The 17506-nt window shown below is 50.9% G+C and overlaps 1 protein-coding gene across 5 annotated transcripts in view; it reads left to right on the top strand.

Moving 5' to 3' along the window:
- PRDM2 (PR/SET domain 2) overlaps window positions 1-16927 on the top strand; it is a 131973-nt gene extending 115046 nt beyond the window's left edge. For 2 of the 5 annotated variants that reach the window (XM_018060600.1, XM_018060605.1), the window contains 2 exons: window positions 7758-7874; window positions 14928-16927. In XM_018060600.1, the coding sequence (XP_017916089.1) occupies window positions 7758-7874; window positions 14928-14934 (124 nt within the window). In that variant the 3' untranslated portion in view covers window positions 14935-16927. Of the gene's footprint in view, window positions 1-7757; window positions 7902-14927 lie in introns of those variants that run through there. The other 3 variants (XM_018060601.1, XM_018060604.1, XM_018060603.1) reach the window with 3 other exon arrangements.

Raw genomic sequence — 17506 nt, 5'->3', positions numbered from 1 at the left:
CCTGACCCAGGAATCAAACCTGGGTCTCCTGAATTGCAGGCAGTTCTTCACCAGAGAAGCCTGAAGACCCAAGAACCTGGCTTAAAAGCCTCAAGACCCAGGCGTGGTCTTTTGGAGCCAGCCCCAGCCCATGGCCACCCTCAGGGCTGATGAGAGGGAGGGGAGCTGCCTGTGGAGAGGCAGACTTCAGTTCTGGGGTCAGATCTCTGAGAATCCTGCCTGCCTTCCTGACTTTCCCTCTTTCCATCCTATTTGCACCTCTCTGTGACCTACAAGGAGTTGCTCCTTTGCAACTGTGCCCTCAGCACCGGGTCCTGCCCCAGATTTCAGAACTAGACCACCACCGAGCACGCCGCCTGCAGGGGTTTCCCCCAGCCCCATGCTCCCCCAGTTTCAGCACACAGGTGCCTTTCCAGGGATCTTATTAAAAATGTAGGTTCTGGGACTTCCCTAGCAGTCCAGTGGTTAAGACTCTGCATTTCCACAGCAGAGGGCACAGGTTCCATCCCTGGTCAGGGAACTAAGATCCCACAGGCCGAGCAGCGTGGCCAAAATAAATAATTTTTTTTTAGTCTAGATTCTGACTCAGAAGGTCAGATGAGGGCTGAGTAGCTGTCTTTCTAACAAGCTCCCAGAGACTACTGATGCTGGTCTGAGGACCACACTTTGAATAGATGGATTCAGACTGAGGCTCTCAACAACTGGCTTTTAAACTCCGTGCCTGCACTCCAGACCAGCTAAATCAGAATCCGTAAGACTGAGGAGAGGGGCAGGCACCAAGACTGTTTTCTTGTCTCCAGTATTGGAGTCTGAGACCCGCTGCCAGGGCTCCTCTGAGCTGACAGGATTCCACCCAGAGCGGCCTTCTGGCTTTGTGGGTGGCCACGTGGCTGTTCAGTGTGCAGAGGGTCACTCCTTCAGGCCCTTTGGAATACTGAAAAGAGCTCTTTGACCCCTGTCACTACAAGGACTGTGTCTGGAAAGGGGCCCAAGCTTTGGTGTCAGGTGGTCTTGGCATAAGAGCTTGACTGTACCCCTTTTGGCCGAGAGAGCATGTTCGTGGGGCCTCCTCACCTCTCTCGAGCCTCTGTCTCCTCCTCTCTGAGATGCAGGTCATCACCATACCATCCGAGAATGAAGACCCTACAGTAACTCCTGGGGCATAGTTGTTGTCGTTCAGCCGCCCAGTCATGTCCGACTCTGCTACCCCATGGACTGCAGCAGGCCAGGCTTCCCTGTCCTTCACCATCTCCTGGAGCTTGTTTAAACTCATGTCCATTGAGTCGGTGATGCCATCCAGCCACTTTGTCCTCTGTCATTTCCTCCTGCCTTCCATCTTTCCCAACATCAGGGTCTTTTCCAATGAGTCAGTTCTTCATGTCAGGTGGCCAGAGTATTAGAGCTTCAGCTTCAGCATCAGTCAGTCCTTCCAGTGAATATTCAGGACTGATTTTCTTTAGGATTGACTGGTTTGATCTCCGTGCAGTCCAAGAGACTTTATGCTCCTGGAGAAGACCAGGGCATAGTAGGCAGTCAGTAAATACACAATTACCTTTTCCCCTTGTTTGACATCCTCATTTTACAAGCAAGACTACCATGGTTCACAGAGGTAGAGGCATTTCCAGAGGTCACATAGCAAGTTTTGGGTGGTGGTTCAAGGACTGAAGTTCAGGCTCCGGCATCCCAGGACTGTTCCTCTACTCCCACCCTTGACTCTCAAGCTGGGGGCGGTCCCATTCGAGTGGGCGGGGCCTCCCTGGAGCGGAAGGTGGAGCCTGCTTCGGATGCTAACCATTCCCGGAAGTGGTGGGTACCAGGAAGCCGGTAGTGGCTCCCTCGGCTCCCATCTATTGAGGCTTCCCCCACCTCCAGGGAATGTCAACGTCATCTCAGCTTATCTCACCTGGGCATCGGCTCGCACACCCTTTGCCTGTCCCTCGCTGCCTGCAAAAGTGCTGAACGTCAGACGCTGACTTGAGATGAATCACTCTCTGAGAATTTACGGAGGGTTATGTAAGACTCCGCGGCGGCTGCGTGGCCAGCCAGCTCTGGGGGTTGTGTCCTGAGAGATCCCTCCTGACCTGACTCATGCAGGCGGAAGAGGCAAACAGGGGGATGCAGGCAGGGATCTCTGCTCAGAAGGCCCAGGCAGCCTGGTGGGGAGCACGGTGGGGATCCCAGAGATCCGGAGAGGCTGTCCCGGAACTGGCAGCCTCTCCCTTGACCTGGAAACTCCTTGGTGGGACTCTGGGCCCCTGCCTCAGTTCCTCTCCTCCCCATCTCTCTTGAGCTCACTTCTCTCAGGTATTTGTCTCCACCATGTCCTGGAAGCTGCTGTTATTAAGGTTACCCGCAGCCTCTGGGCAACAAATGTCGCGATCGGTTCTCTATCTTCCTTGACACGTCGGTAGAGTTGGACACCTTTTATTCTTCTTCCTCCTTGAAATACGTGTTGACTTGGACACCACTCTGACGGTCATCCCCTGCTCCTTCACATCCCATCCTGAGTCCCTGCATCCCTACCCTGGAATTTGTCTAGAGAGGGGATGGCTCTCCCCTCCCCTGAGCCTGTCCAATCCACCTAAATGCTGACCCACCCCAAGGTCATTAATTTCATTTAACTCACCCTCTTTGAGGTCTTCTTTGGGTGTCTAGTGAACGTAGCAAAGGTGATCCTTTCAAAACATTGCTCCCGACCAAGTTTTCTCTTGTCTTCCCCTTTTCAGTTAAACAAACTACCCACCCTGGAATTTGTTTAGACTCTCATCCACGTGCCCCATCCCCCACATCCAGCTCCAAAATGTAACCCAGATCCACTGCTCACTTCTCAATGTCCTTGGCCACCATCTTGCTGGACTAACTGGTCTCCCAGCTCTGTTCTTCCTTATCCTTCTGTGTCCAACACAGTGGCCACACTGGGTCACGTCACTTGCTGTCCAGAGGGATAGTCTGGCTCCCAACTTACCCAGGCCTATAAGATCCTCCCGTCCGCTCCCTCTTCCCTCTCTGACCTTCCGGCCGAGTGAGGAGATGCTCTCGGGAGATGGGGGCAGGTGGGCTCAGCCTCCCCGGGTATCAGGGAATCTGGGGGCAGCCCTCATCCTTCTCACCTTCCCTCACCAGCAGGCACCACCCATATGGCACCTGTCCCCAGTCTGACCTGGGAAGGTGGCCTCTTGTGTTAACTACTCTTCCTGGACAGTTGCAGGGCATCCGGGCATCTTTGCATATTCATCAGCTCTGGACTTCTCTGTGAATTGCCTTTTCATGTCCTTAAGTGATCTGTTCAGTGATTGGCAGCTTTAGCTCATTTTCATTAGGCACGCCTTGGTTTCTGTTGTTGCTCCTTCATTTCCCTCTGCCCCCAGATGAGAGATCAGGTATGGGCCCTACTCCTTGACATCACCTTCTCCCCAGGTCCCCAGAGCCCAGCGAGTTCAAGCTCTAGGAAGACCAGCTAAGGTGCTGCCCTCCTTCGCCTGTGAATCATCAGCTCGTGCAGACACCCCATGCGGACAGACAACCCTGTTAGATCGTCATGATGTCCTTGCACCACTCCCTCTGCTTGGGACCTGCTTTGGGCCCTTTTCCACATCACCTTTCCTCATCTTCTTCCTGACCCTGGTCTTCCCTCCTGCTCTTTCTGTTTCTCGTGTGTGGTTCAGGGTATCTGCTGCCTCCTTCACCAGAAGCCACTGGGGCTTGAGAGAGAACATGTCGCAGCCACCTCGCACGTGGCATCAGTCTCCCTCTGGAAACAAGTGCTTTCCTCTTTAGGCATCACTGAGTCACACATAGACCATGACCAGGTGAAGACCTCAGTGTACACCATTTACCAGAGCTTTCTTGGCAAAACACTTAGCAGGTAGCAGACATGCCATCCATCCAGCAAAGAATGAAAGGCCCCCTACTGTGTGCTAGGCACAGGTTTAGATGTGGGTCCATCAGGAACAAAACGCCTGCAATGGAGCCAGAAAGCAAATGGCAGTTAGACACCAAGCATGTTGGTGTGGTGAATACAGTAAAGAAAGAAAAATGGACTGGAGGCTTGGAGTGTCAGAGCAGAGCAGTTCAAATAGAGTGTTTGGGAAGGAGGTGCAATGAGAAGGAGGCCCTTGAACAAGAACTTGGAGGAGAGACGGAGAGCCCCGTTACTGCTGGAGGAAGCGTTCTGGGAGGGTCTGCAGGAATGGACCACTGGAAAAAGAAATGACACCGTCAAGAGCCAAACGGGGCAACCCTGCCCTTCCAGTGCCTTCAGCCCAGGGAAGGGGTGGTTCTGACAGCAAAGAAGTGGTCATCCTGCCCTTTCTGGGTGCCTTGGGTTCCGGATGATGAGCATCACCCATCTTACAAGGTTCTGAGGCGGGATGCTCGAGGGGCCCACTAACCAGGGTTCTGGCTTCTGCACTGAATGTGCACAGATTTCTGTGTCTGAAATGCCTGTGTGGGGGATGTCTAGGGTCTAGGATCACTCACTGCTTTGTTTTTTTTTTAACTTTTTAATTTTGTATCAGGGTATAGCCAATTAGCAATGCTGTGGTACACAGTAGATGGACTCAACCATACATAGACATGTAGCCATTGTCCCCCAAACTCTCCTTCCATCCAGGCTGCCACATAACATTGAGAGAGTTCTATGTGCTGTGCCGTAGATCCTTGTAGCTGTCCATTTTAAATATAGCATTGTGTACATGTCGATCCAAAACTCCCTAACTGTCCCTTCCCCCTGGCGACCGGAAGTTCTAAGTCACACTCACTCCTTCATTCAGTATGTTTTGAGGGTCTGCTGTCCATACACTCAGAACTAGGTGTTAAGGCTGCAGTGATGAGCAGACCCAGCCCGTTTCTGTAGCCCTAGACCCGCACTCACCACTATCTCATAGATAACATGGAGCCACCCTTGGAGGTGAGGGTTGTGTGGGCTGAGAACTCAGGGGGCCAGCTCCGGACCATCTGCAGGGCCCTGGTACCCAGCCCACCCCCCAGCCCCATTGAGACCCCTGTGGATCTTAAAAGACGCTGCTTGCCTGAGGCCACCTCAGAGATCTGATGTCACGGGCCCGGGGGCAGCTTCAGGGGGCTCTGGTGTGCAGATTCTTAACCAGCGGACCACCAGGGAAGTCCCTGACTGGTTAGGTTTCTGAATGTTTGATAGATGTGTGATGATGGTGACAGTGAGAAGAAGGAACTGCAAATTGAGGATGCTAGCCTGTTGTCCCCAAAGCTGCCATTTGTCCTGCTCTGTTCCTCTGGAGACATTGCCCCAGAGAAGGGACAGCGTGGGGTACCTGCCACGTGCCAAGACTGTCCCTTATTCTTTGGCTGGACAAGGTTCTGCAGGTCATCCGTGTTTCCGGGCAGCCTGGCAGCTGACTGTCCCTTCCCAGCACTGGGTCAGCTGGCCGAGGGGTCTTGTCACCCTGGGGTGCCCTCCACAAGCCCCCTCATGGACCTTTTGGTCTATCTGGGGCACAGGCTTGCTGCTGAGCATGGAGTCTCTGTTTTCTGCCTTAAATCTCGCTCAGGCCGGATGGCACAGTGCAGGGGAGGAGTTGAAACAGGGGCAGCCCTGAGCCACACCTGTAAGCTTGGTCCTCAGAGGGGGTCTGGTTTGTGGAAGGGACAGAAGTCTTCCTCAGACAACTTCTTTGTTGGGCTGTTTATACGTTCTTCTATTCTGGGAGAGCTTCACAGGTGGCTCAGTGGTAAAGAACCTGCCTGCCAATGCAGGAGACACAGGAGACCCCAGTTTGATCTCTGGGTCGGGAAGCACCCCTGGAGGAGGAAATGGCAACCCACTCCACTATTCTTGCCTGGGAAAATCCCATGGACAGATGAGCCTGGTGGGCTACAGTCCATGGGGTCATACAGAGTTGGACATGACTGAGAGAGTGAGTATGCATTCTTGACAGATCGTGGTGCTTTTAATATCTGAGCAGATCAATTGTTGTGGGGGCATCCTGTGCATTTTAGGATGTTTAGTTTAGCATCCCTGGCCCTGCCTACCAGATGCTGGATGGCAGTATCCCTGCCCTCAGATGTGACGACCCCAAAGGTCTCCAGACATTGCCAAATCTGTGCCCTGGCTGAGAACCTCTAATCGAAACCCTGATGTTTCACCTTTGAGATGGACCTCATTCCTAGCTCGGCCCTGTCCAGCAGAGCGGGCCTTGGCCAATGCCTGGAAGAGAACAGCACACCCACCTCACTTCCATTCTTCTACCCAGAGAGGCAGACTTGGGACCCAGAACAAGTTACTTGACCACTCTGTGCCTCCATTTACCCATCTGTAAATGAGAGTTAATAGAGTATCCCCCATGTATGAAGAGTAAGACACTCGATACACGTAAAACAGCACAATTCTGGGCATCGCATGTGTCGTTCTTTTTTTGGCTGCACCGAGTCTTCATTGCTGCACACAGGCTTTCTCTAGTTGCAGCGGATAAGGGGCTACTCTTTGTTGAGGTGCGCAGGCTTCTCATTGCAATGGCTTCCCTTGTGGAGCACAGGCTCTAGGCACGTGGGCTCAGTAGTTGTGGCTCACCAGTTGAATTGCCTTGTGGTCTGTGGGATCTTCCCGAACCAGGGATCAAACCCATGTCCCCTGCATTGGCAAGTGGATTCTTAACCACTGGACCATCAGGGAAGTCCTTGTGTAGCTCTTGTTCAACAAATATTTGTTTTTGTGTTTTAGCATCCTAAACTGAGGATGCAGCAATGAACAAGACAAGGGCCCTGACCGTGAGACTGCGTAGCTCCTGAGGGAATCTGACACATGATTCTGTGACTGTGACTCAGTATAACAAGTGCTGTGATGAAAAAATAGGAGGGGCGGTGGGAACCCACGAGACGGACATCTCATCCAAGAATTAGGGAAGGAAGGCTTCCTGGGGGAGGTGGTATTCCAGCTAGGATTTGGAAGATGAGTATGAGTTAGGTGGATGAAGAAAGGGGAGGAATAATGGTCTTGGTTACCTTTTTTTTTTCAATAGAGTATTCGGGTTTTTATTTTTATTATTATTAGTTGTTTTGGTCATGCCACATAGCATGAAGGATCTTAGTTTCCCAGCCAGGGATTGAACCGGTGCCCCCTGCAGTGGAAGCAGAGTCTTACCTACTGGGCCACCAGGGAAGTCTCTGCATTAGCTATTTAAAATAATAATAATAATAATAATGCTTTCCTGAAAAAGAAACCCTATTTGAAGGGCTGTAAGCAGATAGGACCAAACGGTGTCAAGGGATCCTGGTTTACATCCCCTCTGAGACTCCTGACACAAACGTTCTTGGCACAGTGAGACTGGGATGGCTGCCAGGTGCAGAGTTAATGGCCTGGAGGGGACCCAGCCCTCCCTCCTCTCCTTTCTGCAGGCAATGGTTGTAGCTTGGTACCAAAGGATACCCAGATGCTTTTTGCGGGGAGAGCAATGCCCATGAAACAGGTGGGGAAGTGGTCAAGCTGCCATCTGCACAGCAAGTGTCCATTCCTGGCTCACCTGCCCATCCAGTGGGGGTCCTCAGGGTGGGCCTACCCTGTGCAGTATCTCAGAACCTGGCAGTTAGATGCTTCTCCCAGCCCATGCCTCCCAGTGGAGGGAAGCGGGTAGATGGAGCATAGTGGTTGTTAAAGCTCACCTCCCATTGGCCTGAAGGTGCCCAGAGAGGGCATTAGCACCAAGGCCCTCCAGGTGCTGCCTGGGACACCCACTTGGGCTGGGCCCCTGGTGACGCTGTGTGTTATTCCTCTCCCCGCACAGCTACAGTCTCCGCCTGGCATCCCGATGTCCTCCGCCAGCCGCCCCGTACATCACCAGACAGTATAGGAATGTCAAGGCCACAGCTGCAGCCCAGCTCCAGGGATCCCTCTTCAAAGAGTAGGTGCTTTGCCTGCTCCCCGACAGGTACTCAGAGGGTGGGGCAGCCTCCTGGGGCTCTAGGGGCTGGGGGCGGGGCTTGGGGGTGGGCTGGGCAGGAGATAGGGGGATGGGCGTGATGACTCTTGGAGCACTGTGCTGTGTGCTCAGTGGGGCAGGAGGCCTTCCTACTGGGACTGGGTGAGAGTGTGGACCCTGGACCACCTGGTTCAATCCCAGTTCTGTCGCTTATGGGCTGTGGGACCTCAGCATGCTACTCTCTCTCTGAGCCTCAGTTTCCACATCTATAAAATGGGGATGACAATAGTACCTATTTCATAGGATTGTGAGAATTGCAAGTGTCAAATGTATGAAGGCACTTAGAACCTTGCCTGGCACAGAATAAACACCAGGTAAGTCTAAGTATTAGTGATCGTATTCAACACTTGAAACCTTCAGTGACTTTCAGCCCAGAAAAGGCTATTCCATCATGTTTTTGAAAGTGGAAGTAATATTAGTTCATAATATATAAAACTGAGATTTATGTTGAACCAGAAGCCTCCGTCTAGATTTTCTGATGATGAAACCTGAATTCATTCATGGAAGCTGGACTTTTCCTCTTGAGGGGCTGTGCTTTGCTACTGACCTCGAGCTGGCTTGGGTTTCTCTGCTGGTGACATGGCATATCTTCTTCCATTGTGTCCCAAGACCAGCATTTCAAGTACGACTGGGGCGAGTATGCTGTCGCTTCAGTCATGTCTGACTCTTTGCAACCCTATGGACCTTACCCCAGCCAGGCTCCTCTGTCCATGGGATTTTTCCAGGCAAGAATACTGGAGTGCATTGCCATGCCCTCCTCCAGGGGATCTTGCTGACCCGAGGATCGAACCCATGTCTCATAAGTCTCCTGCATTGGCAAGCAGGTTCTTTACCACTAGCACCACCCAGGAAGCCCAAATGATTGGGGCACTGGTTAAAAATACAGTCCCCAGGGTACCACTCCAATTCATTAAATGAGCGCTCTGGTGAGCAGGGCCTGGGAATCTGCATTAGCAGGTGGCCCTGAAGTTCTGGGACACACTCAGGTTCGGGGATGCCTGCCTAATGTGGCCAGGGTTGTTTGGAATGAGAATGCAGTTGTTTAAGGCAAGAGGGGCTGAGTTTTGAAGCTCTGGGGTCTTCTGTGCTGAGCCTTCCTCCCTCCGCCTCTCCTCTCCCCATGGCTCGCTCCCTTCTCCCTCCCTCAGCAGGTGGAATTTCTGGCCTTATTTCTCTGGGAGTTCATTCAGAAGGGGACCGGATGTAAAACCCACTTCCCCCTGAGAGCCTGTCTGCAGAGCTGACACTGAGCCTGCCTCTTGGGACCCAGCTCCTGAGATGGGAGTTGAGTTGAGTCAGGAGTGCAGTGGAGCAACGGTGCGATGGATGCTGCTCAGGACTGGGTGGCCCAGGACACCATCCTCACACCCGCTTTACAGAGGGAAGAATGGGGCCCCGAGAGGAGAGGTTTGGCTAGAGTGTTCTGGAGAACAGGCAGGCAGTGCGGACTGAGCAGTTCCCACTCTGGTCCCACGTGTGTCCTGGGATCACCCCTGTGGCAGCTGTGTGGACTTTCATGCTGGTGGGCTGGCTGAAAGTGGCTTTCAGCTCAGAGAAGGTGTTCTTTGCAGCCGGAGGGAGGGTCAGGTGCGGCTGGGGTGATTTCTGCACAGACTAGGGCGTTTCAGTCGGCTACTGCAGTCTCAGCCTTAAGCAGGCCTTGCAGGTTCGGGCCCTCCCCCGGGGCCCGTATGCGACCCTAGACAGGCATGTTCTTTTCCACTTAGTTTCAAATGAGTGCAGCTTCCCAAGCTGGGTGCTTGGACGCCTAGAAGCCCAATTTTATTTGCCTCTGCAGCTCACAGCTCCTTCTGTTTACTCACCAACAGTGAATGCTCAGAACTCAATAGTTTAATTTCAAAGGGACTGAACCTTGCTCCTTAAAATCTTATTTAATTTTTTCCCTAATTTTAGACGTTTTCTGTTTTAAATTTTTAAATAAGTATGTCAGGAAGATTCCCTGGAGAAGGAAGTGATAACCCACTCCAGTATTCTTGCCTGGGAAATCCCATGGACTGAGGAGCCTGGTGGGCTACAGTGCATGGGGTCGCAAAGCCAGACATGACTTAGCAACTAAGTAGCAACAATAATAAGTATGTATAACTTATTATTTTAAAAATTTTATTTTTAATTGAAGGATAATTGCTTTACAATATTGCCTTGATTTCTGCCATATTTCAGCATGAATCAATCCTAGGCACACCTATGTCCCCTCCTTAAATCTCCCTTCCACCTCCCACCTCTTCCCACCCCTTTAGGTTGTTAAGAGTCCTGGTTTGGGTTCCTTGAATCATACAACAAATTCCCATTGGCTATCCATTTTACACATGGTAGTGTATATGTTCGGAGAAAGCAACCGCACCCCACTCCAATACTCTTGCTTGGAAAATCCCATGGACGGAGGAGCCTGGTAGGCTGCAGTCCATGGGGTCATGAAGAGTTGGACATGACTGAGCGACTTCACTTTCATTTTTCACTTTCATGCATTGGAGAAGGAAATGGCAACCCACTCCAGTGTTCTTGCCTGGAGAATCCCAGGGATGGAGGAGCCTGGTGGGCTGCCGTCTATGGGGTCGCACAGAGTTGGACATGACTGAAGCGACTTAGCAGCAGCAGCAGCAGCAGCAGCAGCAGCAGCAGCAGCAGCAGCAGCAGCAGCAGCAGCAGCAGTGTATATGTTTCCATGCTACTGTTTCTGTTTGTACCACCCTCTCCTTCCTCTCTCCCTCCTGTGTCTATAAGTCAGTTCTCTCTGTCTGCATCTCCATTGCTGCCCTGAAAATAGGTTCATCAGGACCATCTTTCTAGATTCCATACATATGCGTTAATGTACAATATTTTTCTCTTTCTGACTTACTTCACGCTGTTTAATAGGCTCTAGGTTCATCCACCTTATTAGAACTGACTCAAATGTGTTCCTTTTTAAGACTAATATTCCATTGTATGTATATACCACAGCTTCTTTATCCATTCATCTGTTGATGGACATCTAGGTTGCTTCCGTGTCCTAACTATTGTCAATAGTGCTGCAGTGAACAAAGGGACACAAGTATCTTTTTCAATTTTGGTTTCCTCTGGTATATATATACCTAGTAGTGGGATTGCTGGGTTGTTATGATAGCTTTATTCCTAGTTTTTGAAAGGAATCTCCATACTGTCTTCCATAGTGGCTGTATCAGTTTACATTCCCACCAACAGTGCAAGAGGGTTCCCTTTTCTCCACACTCTCTCCAGCACTGTTGTTTGTGGATTTTCTGAGGATGGCCACTCTGAGCTGTGTGAGGTGATATCTCATTGTAGTTTTGATTTGCATTTCTCTAATAATGAGAGGTGTTGAGCATCTTTTCATGTGTTTATTAGCCATCTGTATGTCTTTGGAGAAATGCCTGTTTAGGTCTTTGCCCACTTAAAAAATAACTTAAAAAAAATCTTACTTAACTATTTGTCTTAGTTTGCTTGGGCTACCATAGCAAAATACCACAGACTAGGGAGCTTAAGCAATAGATATTTACTTCTCACACTTCTGGGGCTGGAAGGCCAAAATAGGGGTACCAGAATCATCAGGCTCTGATGAGACCTCTCTTCCTGGCCTGCAGATGCTACTTTCTGGCTGTGTTCTCACATGGCAGAGGGAAGAAGCCCTGGCATCTTTTCTTACAAGGGCACTAATCCCATCATGAAGGCCCCACCCTCATGACCTCATCTAAACCTAATCACCTCCCAGAGGCCCCACCTCCAAATGCCATCACATTGGGAGTGGGAGTACAATAGTGGGCAGGTGGTGGATATTGGAGTGGGGGCACAATGCAGTCCACAACTGTTAATACACAACTGTGTATTTAACACAGTTCCAGAATGATGTTTTGAGATGCCATGGCAAAGGATTTTAGTACAAGAAGGGATGTATAGGCCAGCTCCCTCTATTTATCGAGGGGGGAAGCTGAGACAGAGGGGCAAGTGGCAGCCCTGGGGTCAGTCTTCTGATGCCCAGATGGACCATGGACTTTGTGGTCCGTGCCGTGTACATGCCCTGGACTTTGTCCTGAGGAAAATGATGTCCTCAGCGTGCCCGGGACTGCCGTTCATCCTCCTGCCCTCACCTGGGTAGAGGCTCTGTGACCAGCCTACTGGACAGCCTGACCCAAGTGAGGGGCCAACACAGAGCAGCCTGGCTTTTCTCCAGCACCTGCCTTCCACTGCCTCCTCTTCGTGTCCTGATGTCTCAGGCAAAGCCCTGCACTTTCACTTTTACGTGTAGCAAAGTGCCACATTGCCCAGTCCAGCGTGAAACTCCCACTGTATACCCTATTTCACCTCTGTCTGTTTCTAGTCCTAGGCACCAGCCAGACTTGTGCCCGAGGGTCTAGGAGGGGCTGGCTGTCCAGGGCAGGGACTAGGAGCGGCTGTCTGGGACAGGGACTGGCACCTCTCACTTGTCTCACTTGTCAACACATGATGCTCCTCTTGGCTGTCACTGCTCCTTTAGCTAAGACTGGCTGGCCTTGGGGCAGGCTTCCTGATGCTGGCCCTCCTGTGGGGTCCTGGGAATGGATGGTGGAGGGTCTCTGTGAGAGGGGAACTTCCCTCTGGCATAGCCTTGGCCAGCTGTCCTTCAGCTCCAGTCCCAGGTGTCCAGTCTGCTGCTGGGGTCTCCTCCCTGGAGGGGGCTACCTTTCAGGTCGGGGGCTAGCAAGATGGCTTCTTGTATGGATCCCACTTGACAACCCACAGGAAACTCACATAAAAGAGCCACACCTGGCCAGAGGGGAATGCAGGCTGCTGCACACTGGCCTGCCTTCCTTTCCTCCTGCTGCTCCTGCTCCGATGTGCAGGGCTCATGCCGGCCTCCACCCGGAAGGAGGCTCCCTCTCTCTAAGGCACCTAGCTCCACCAGGAGCAGCTCTGTTTACAGCCCTGTCAGAGGGTCTGAGGTTGCGGGGAGTTGAAATTGACATAGGAGCACACTTCATGGAGTTGAATCACCATTCCAATAATCCTGGCAGGTACTTCACTTCTCCTTGTTTCAATTTGCCCATCTGTAAATTGGGTTAATGAAATTCCACACTACACCACTATATATAAGGGACTTGAGCATCTGTGGATTTTGGTATCCTTGGGGGTTCTGAGGGCTTCCCAGGTGGCTCAGTGGTAAAGAACCCACCTGCCAATGCAGGAGATGCACGAGACATGGGTTCAATCCCTGGGTCAGGAAGATCCCCTGGAGGAGGGAATGGCAATCAATTCCAGTATTCTTGCCTGGAGAATCCCATGGACAGAGGAGACTGGTGGGCTACAGTCCATAGGTTCTCAAAGAGTTGGACACGACTAACCACGCCACACATCAATGGGGGTGCTGAAGCCAATCCCCTGTGGATAGCAAGGGATGAGCATACCCCTCTCACGATTATATTGTCAGGCCTGCAAAGGTTAGCGCGTGAAAAGCTCTTCGTATGCCTGGTATGTAGTAAGTCTCCCACAAATCAGTGATGTAATTATTATTCTTTTCACTGAATGATTATATTAGTAGTAGTAGTAGTAATAGCAATAGTAGATAGTACCTGTAGTAGTAATAGTAAATAATGACCAGTCCCACTGGATGAGAGACCTGAGCCCCTGAACTTGGCCTAGCCCAACTCCAGGCTCATAGTTAACCCTGGGCAACAAACGTCATTAAACAGTCACTCGTGGGCCTGGCTTTCTGTGCCAAGTACCGTAACCAGGGTCTTCTTGGAGGCAGGATGAGGCGTAAGCCACTCCCTCAGGACACAGGGCACACACAGGCTCGGGACGGGGCTTGGCCCTATCTCTGTTCATCAGACTGACCTTGTAAAGGTTCCTTCTCCTCTCTGAGCCTGTCTCTTCCATTGAAATGGGGATCTGTGTCACCTGCCACCAGGGTTGTTTAGTGTATTAGCATGAATGAAGTGACAATGTAATTACTTTGGAAAACTGTCTGGCAGTATCTGTGGATGCTGTACCTATGCCTTCCCCAGGGCCCAGCAGTTATATTGCTAGGGGTACATTCAGCAAAGTGTATACACATGTATACCCTATGTTCATATGTTATATATGTACACCCTACTGCCCAGCATTTCCTCTTGGTATAAATACGTACACATGTGCACCATACATGTCTTCTAGACACATGTAAGAATGTTCTAGCAACATTACTCATGATGGCCCCAGACTAGAAACCACCCATCTGTGCATGGGCAGTGGACTAGGCAGACGAAAGTGGCCTGACCTTGTACTAGAACCCATAGCATAGACTGAAAGAACCAGGGCCACATGCTCGATGAGTGTGTGCATCCTCCGGTGGGTGCATCTCCAAAACACTATGCGGGAGCCAGACCCAAAAGGCACATGTCCCAATTGATTCCATTTATTTAAGTCAAAAAATGGGTTATGGCTTCCCTGGTGGCCCAGTGGTTAAGAATCCAAGTGCCGATTCAGGGGAAATGGGTTTGATCCCTGGTCCCCGAAGATTCCACATGCTGAGGGTCGACTAAGCCCAGGCTCCTCAACGAGAGAAGCCGCCGCAATGAGGAGCCTGCACACGGCAACTGGAGAGTAGGCCCTGCTCCCTGCAACTAGAGGAAGCCCGCTTGCAGCGCTGAAGACTCAAAAATAAGTGAAGAAATAAATAGCCAACATAAGTAAATAAAAACAGGTGAAAGCCGTCTATGGTAATTAGGTCAGGAGAGTGGTTATTCTAGGGGGTGAGGGTGGGTGGGTATCCTCAAGAGGTGCCTGGGTGGGGCTGGTGGGAGTTTGGTCATGTTCTGTTTCTCCATCTGGGTGCTGGTCACACGGGTGTGTTCACTAACAGTTCATCAAGCCGCGTTCTTTCTGTACAGGTGGTATACTTCCGAAATTAATTCAACTAGAAAAATTCAGTAGAGGGACCATGCTCAAAGAGGTAGGCACTTGAATACATAGCCGTCATTGTTATTTCTCTTCTCTTTTTCTCCTCAGCACCTGAAGTGACCTGGAGTCAGTGAAGCCAAAGGGACTGGCCTTCCGCCCTGCAGGAAGTACCGACCTATTCCAGATCCATGAGCCTGCGAGAGAGAAGGAGTGTGTGTGTGTGTGCGTATGTGTGTGCCTGTGGTCTTCAGACGAGGGTCCTGAACCCCAGGGAGGCTGGAGGGTAGGTCACTTCGGCACTGAGGATGACACTCAGGTGCTATCCCCAGGCTGTGACCTGCAGCTCAGCCTTCCTGTTGGGAAGGGCCCCTCCTACTATGCAATTTTTCAAGAGCTCCTTGATCCTGCTTTTTGCTTCTCCGGTTGTCTTTTGCCACGGCGGGGACTTGGGTCTGGCCCCAGGGGTCAGCTCCAGTCCTGTGCAAGCAAGGCCTTCAGGAGGAGGCCAAGTTCCCTTTCTGGCCAGCCCTGCTCCTGCCCCATCTTCCACGGCCCCCCTCACCACCTCCCCCACCCCCGCTTTCCCTCACCCCTAATGTCTCTGGGAATCTGTAGCCTGTAGACACTTCGGAGCCTCGCTGATCATCCCCCTTGGCCCTTGCACTTGGAAGACTTTTCTTTCTGCCTGAGCAATCTGAGCCGCTGGCTCTTGAGTCATTTCCAGATTTGCCATTCTCATCCGTCAGGCCCTGTGCGTCCGGGAGAAAGTCCTGATCTCCATTTATAGATAAGACTCCTCCCATGGGAGAGGCAGAGGACGGGAAGGGATCTGGTCAGGGCAGGGGGTGAGCTCCTCGTGTACTTCTTTGCCTCACTTGGTGGGACCATCAACATCTGTAGTGTCTGAGCTTCTCAAATAGGCTGAAAAGGGAAACAAACAAACAGAAACTGGGAAACGAAAAATAAGTTGGACGATTAAAAAGCTTGGGGGTGGGGGTGGGGGAAGAGATTTCCGGAGACTGTCCATCGCCTGCCAGGGAACAATGGAGCTGGCTTCATCTCTGATGGAGCAGTCCATGTCTCGGAGAAACGGGTGAGCTGAGCTAGGAGTTTGGACCCAGTTCAGTGAGGGTCTTGGGTTTTGTGCCTTTGGGGCAGACCCCAGACAAGGATGTCTGAGACCACTTTGGCGCTGTCTTCTCAGCCCCATTTTTGATGGTGATGCGCCAGACCCAAAGTGGAAAGAGGGGACCCTTTAGAGTATGTAGGAATGGTCATGCAAAAAAAAAAAAAAAAGGGACTTTTTTCAGGGCTATTATGGTTGATCTTGCAACTCTGTAAATATGTATGTAGACACTTTTAAAAGCACGTATTTATGTCCCTGACTGTAAATGCCCCATTTTTAAAGTTTTATAACTTGTGTTATTTAATGAATCCGTCGACTGGCTGCAGCATGGGGTCTGATAATGGTCCTGGAGGAAAGTTTCGTGAGAGCCTCACGTGGGCAGAAAAGTGCTGATCGTTGGCTTGTGCCCATCCTTCTTCCCACCCACCCAGCTACAGACCGTGATTTGTTTTAAATTCTCACAAACTGGAATCCTTTGGCCCACTCCTAAAATTAACCCTCATGAGCATGAAAATCTGCGGCCGTTCTTTATCCTGATGATACGATTTTGTCCCCTCCATGTTGACACTCATGAACTGTACCCCAGCCTCTCAGTTCTTGAGGGTTTGTTTTTCCTTTCAGCAGCGAGGAAGGCCCATGAACCCAAAGCTTGGAACGTTGCCTTCAGCCGGTGGAAAATTCCGGAAAATGTGGTGGGAGGGCTTTGGGGCACTCATTTTTTTTGCATGTGCAAACGTGCTGGTCAGCCTGTGACCCTCAGACTATCAGGAGAACTGTCACGAATGTTCCAATCATGAAAATGGGGGTGGGTGGGTTGGTCTTTTTGTTTTTTAAAAAGCGATGTTTCCTGGTCAGTGATGGTCTTCAAGCGTGGGTTTGGATTGCAGAAGAGGACATGTGAAGAAAATTAACAATGAAAGTTAATTTATCTGCCATGTGAAGAAAATTTAACAATAAAAATGTGAGGCGAGATTGTGAGGAACAGGCGTGGGAGTGATCATTTTGGTTCTGGTACTTGGAGTTCTCTGTGTCTGAGGGGTGGGAGTGGGCTGGGGGGTCCTCGAAGGTTCCATTCTAGCCATGAGAGAAACCTAAGGTTTCCAGGAAGCTCCCCATAGAAATACCCCCAGCTGATGAGCAAGCTCACTCTACATTCCTGGCCCTCTCCCACCTGCCAGCCAGTGAGTTAATAAGCCACATGGCTGAGACTAAAAAGGCCTCCTGTGATTGCAGATATATTCTTTTCTTTAAGCAGCCTCATTGAGCTCAGATTCACATACCATACAATTTATCCGTTTATGTGTATACATCATTTTTAGTATATCCAGAGTTGTGCAGCCATCACCATCATCAGTTTTAGAATATTTTCTATCACCCCCCCCCCAAAAGAAACCTCACACCCAATAGCAGTCACTTTCTTATTTCCAAGCCCTTAGCTCCAGGCAACCACAAATCTGCTTTCTCTCCCTGCAGATTTACCTATTCTGAATATTTCATGTAAATAGAATCATACAAAAAGTGGTCTTTGTGACCAGCTTCTTTCACTTGGCTTATTCTCAAC

The sequence above is a fragment of the Capra hircus genome, chromosome 16, assembly GCF_001704415.2.
Source record: "Capra hircus breed San Clemente chromosome 16, ASM170441v1, whole genome shotgun sequence".
NCBI lineage: Eukaryota > Metazoa > Chordata > Mammalia > Artiodactyla > Bovidae > Capra > Capra hircus.
This window is presented reverse-complemented; position numbering and strand designations above follow the sequence as displayed.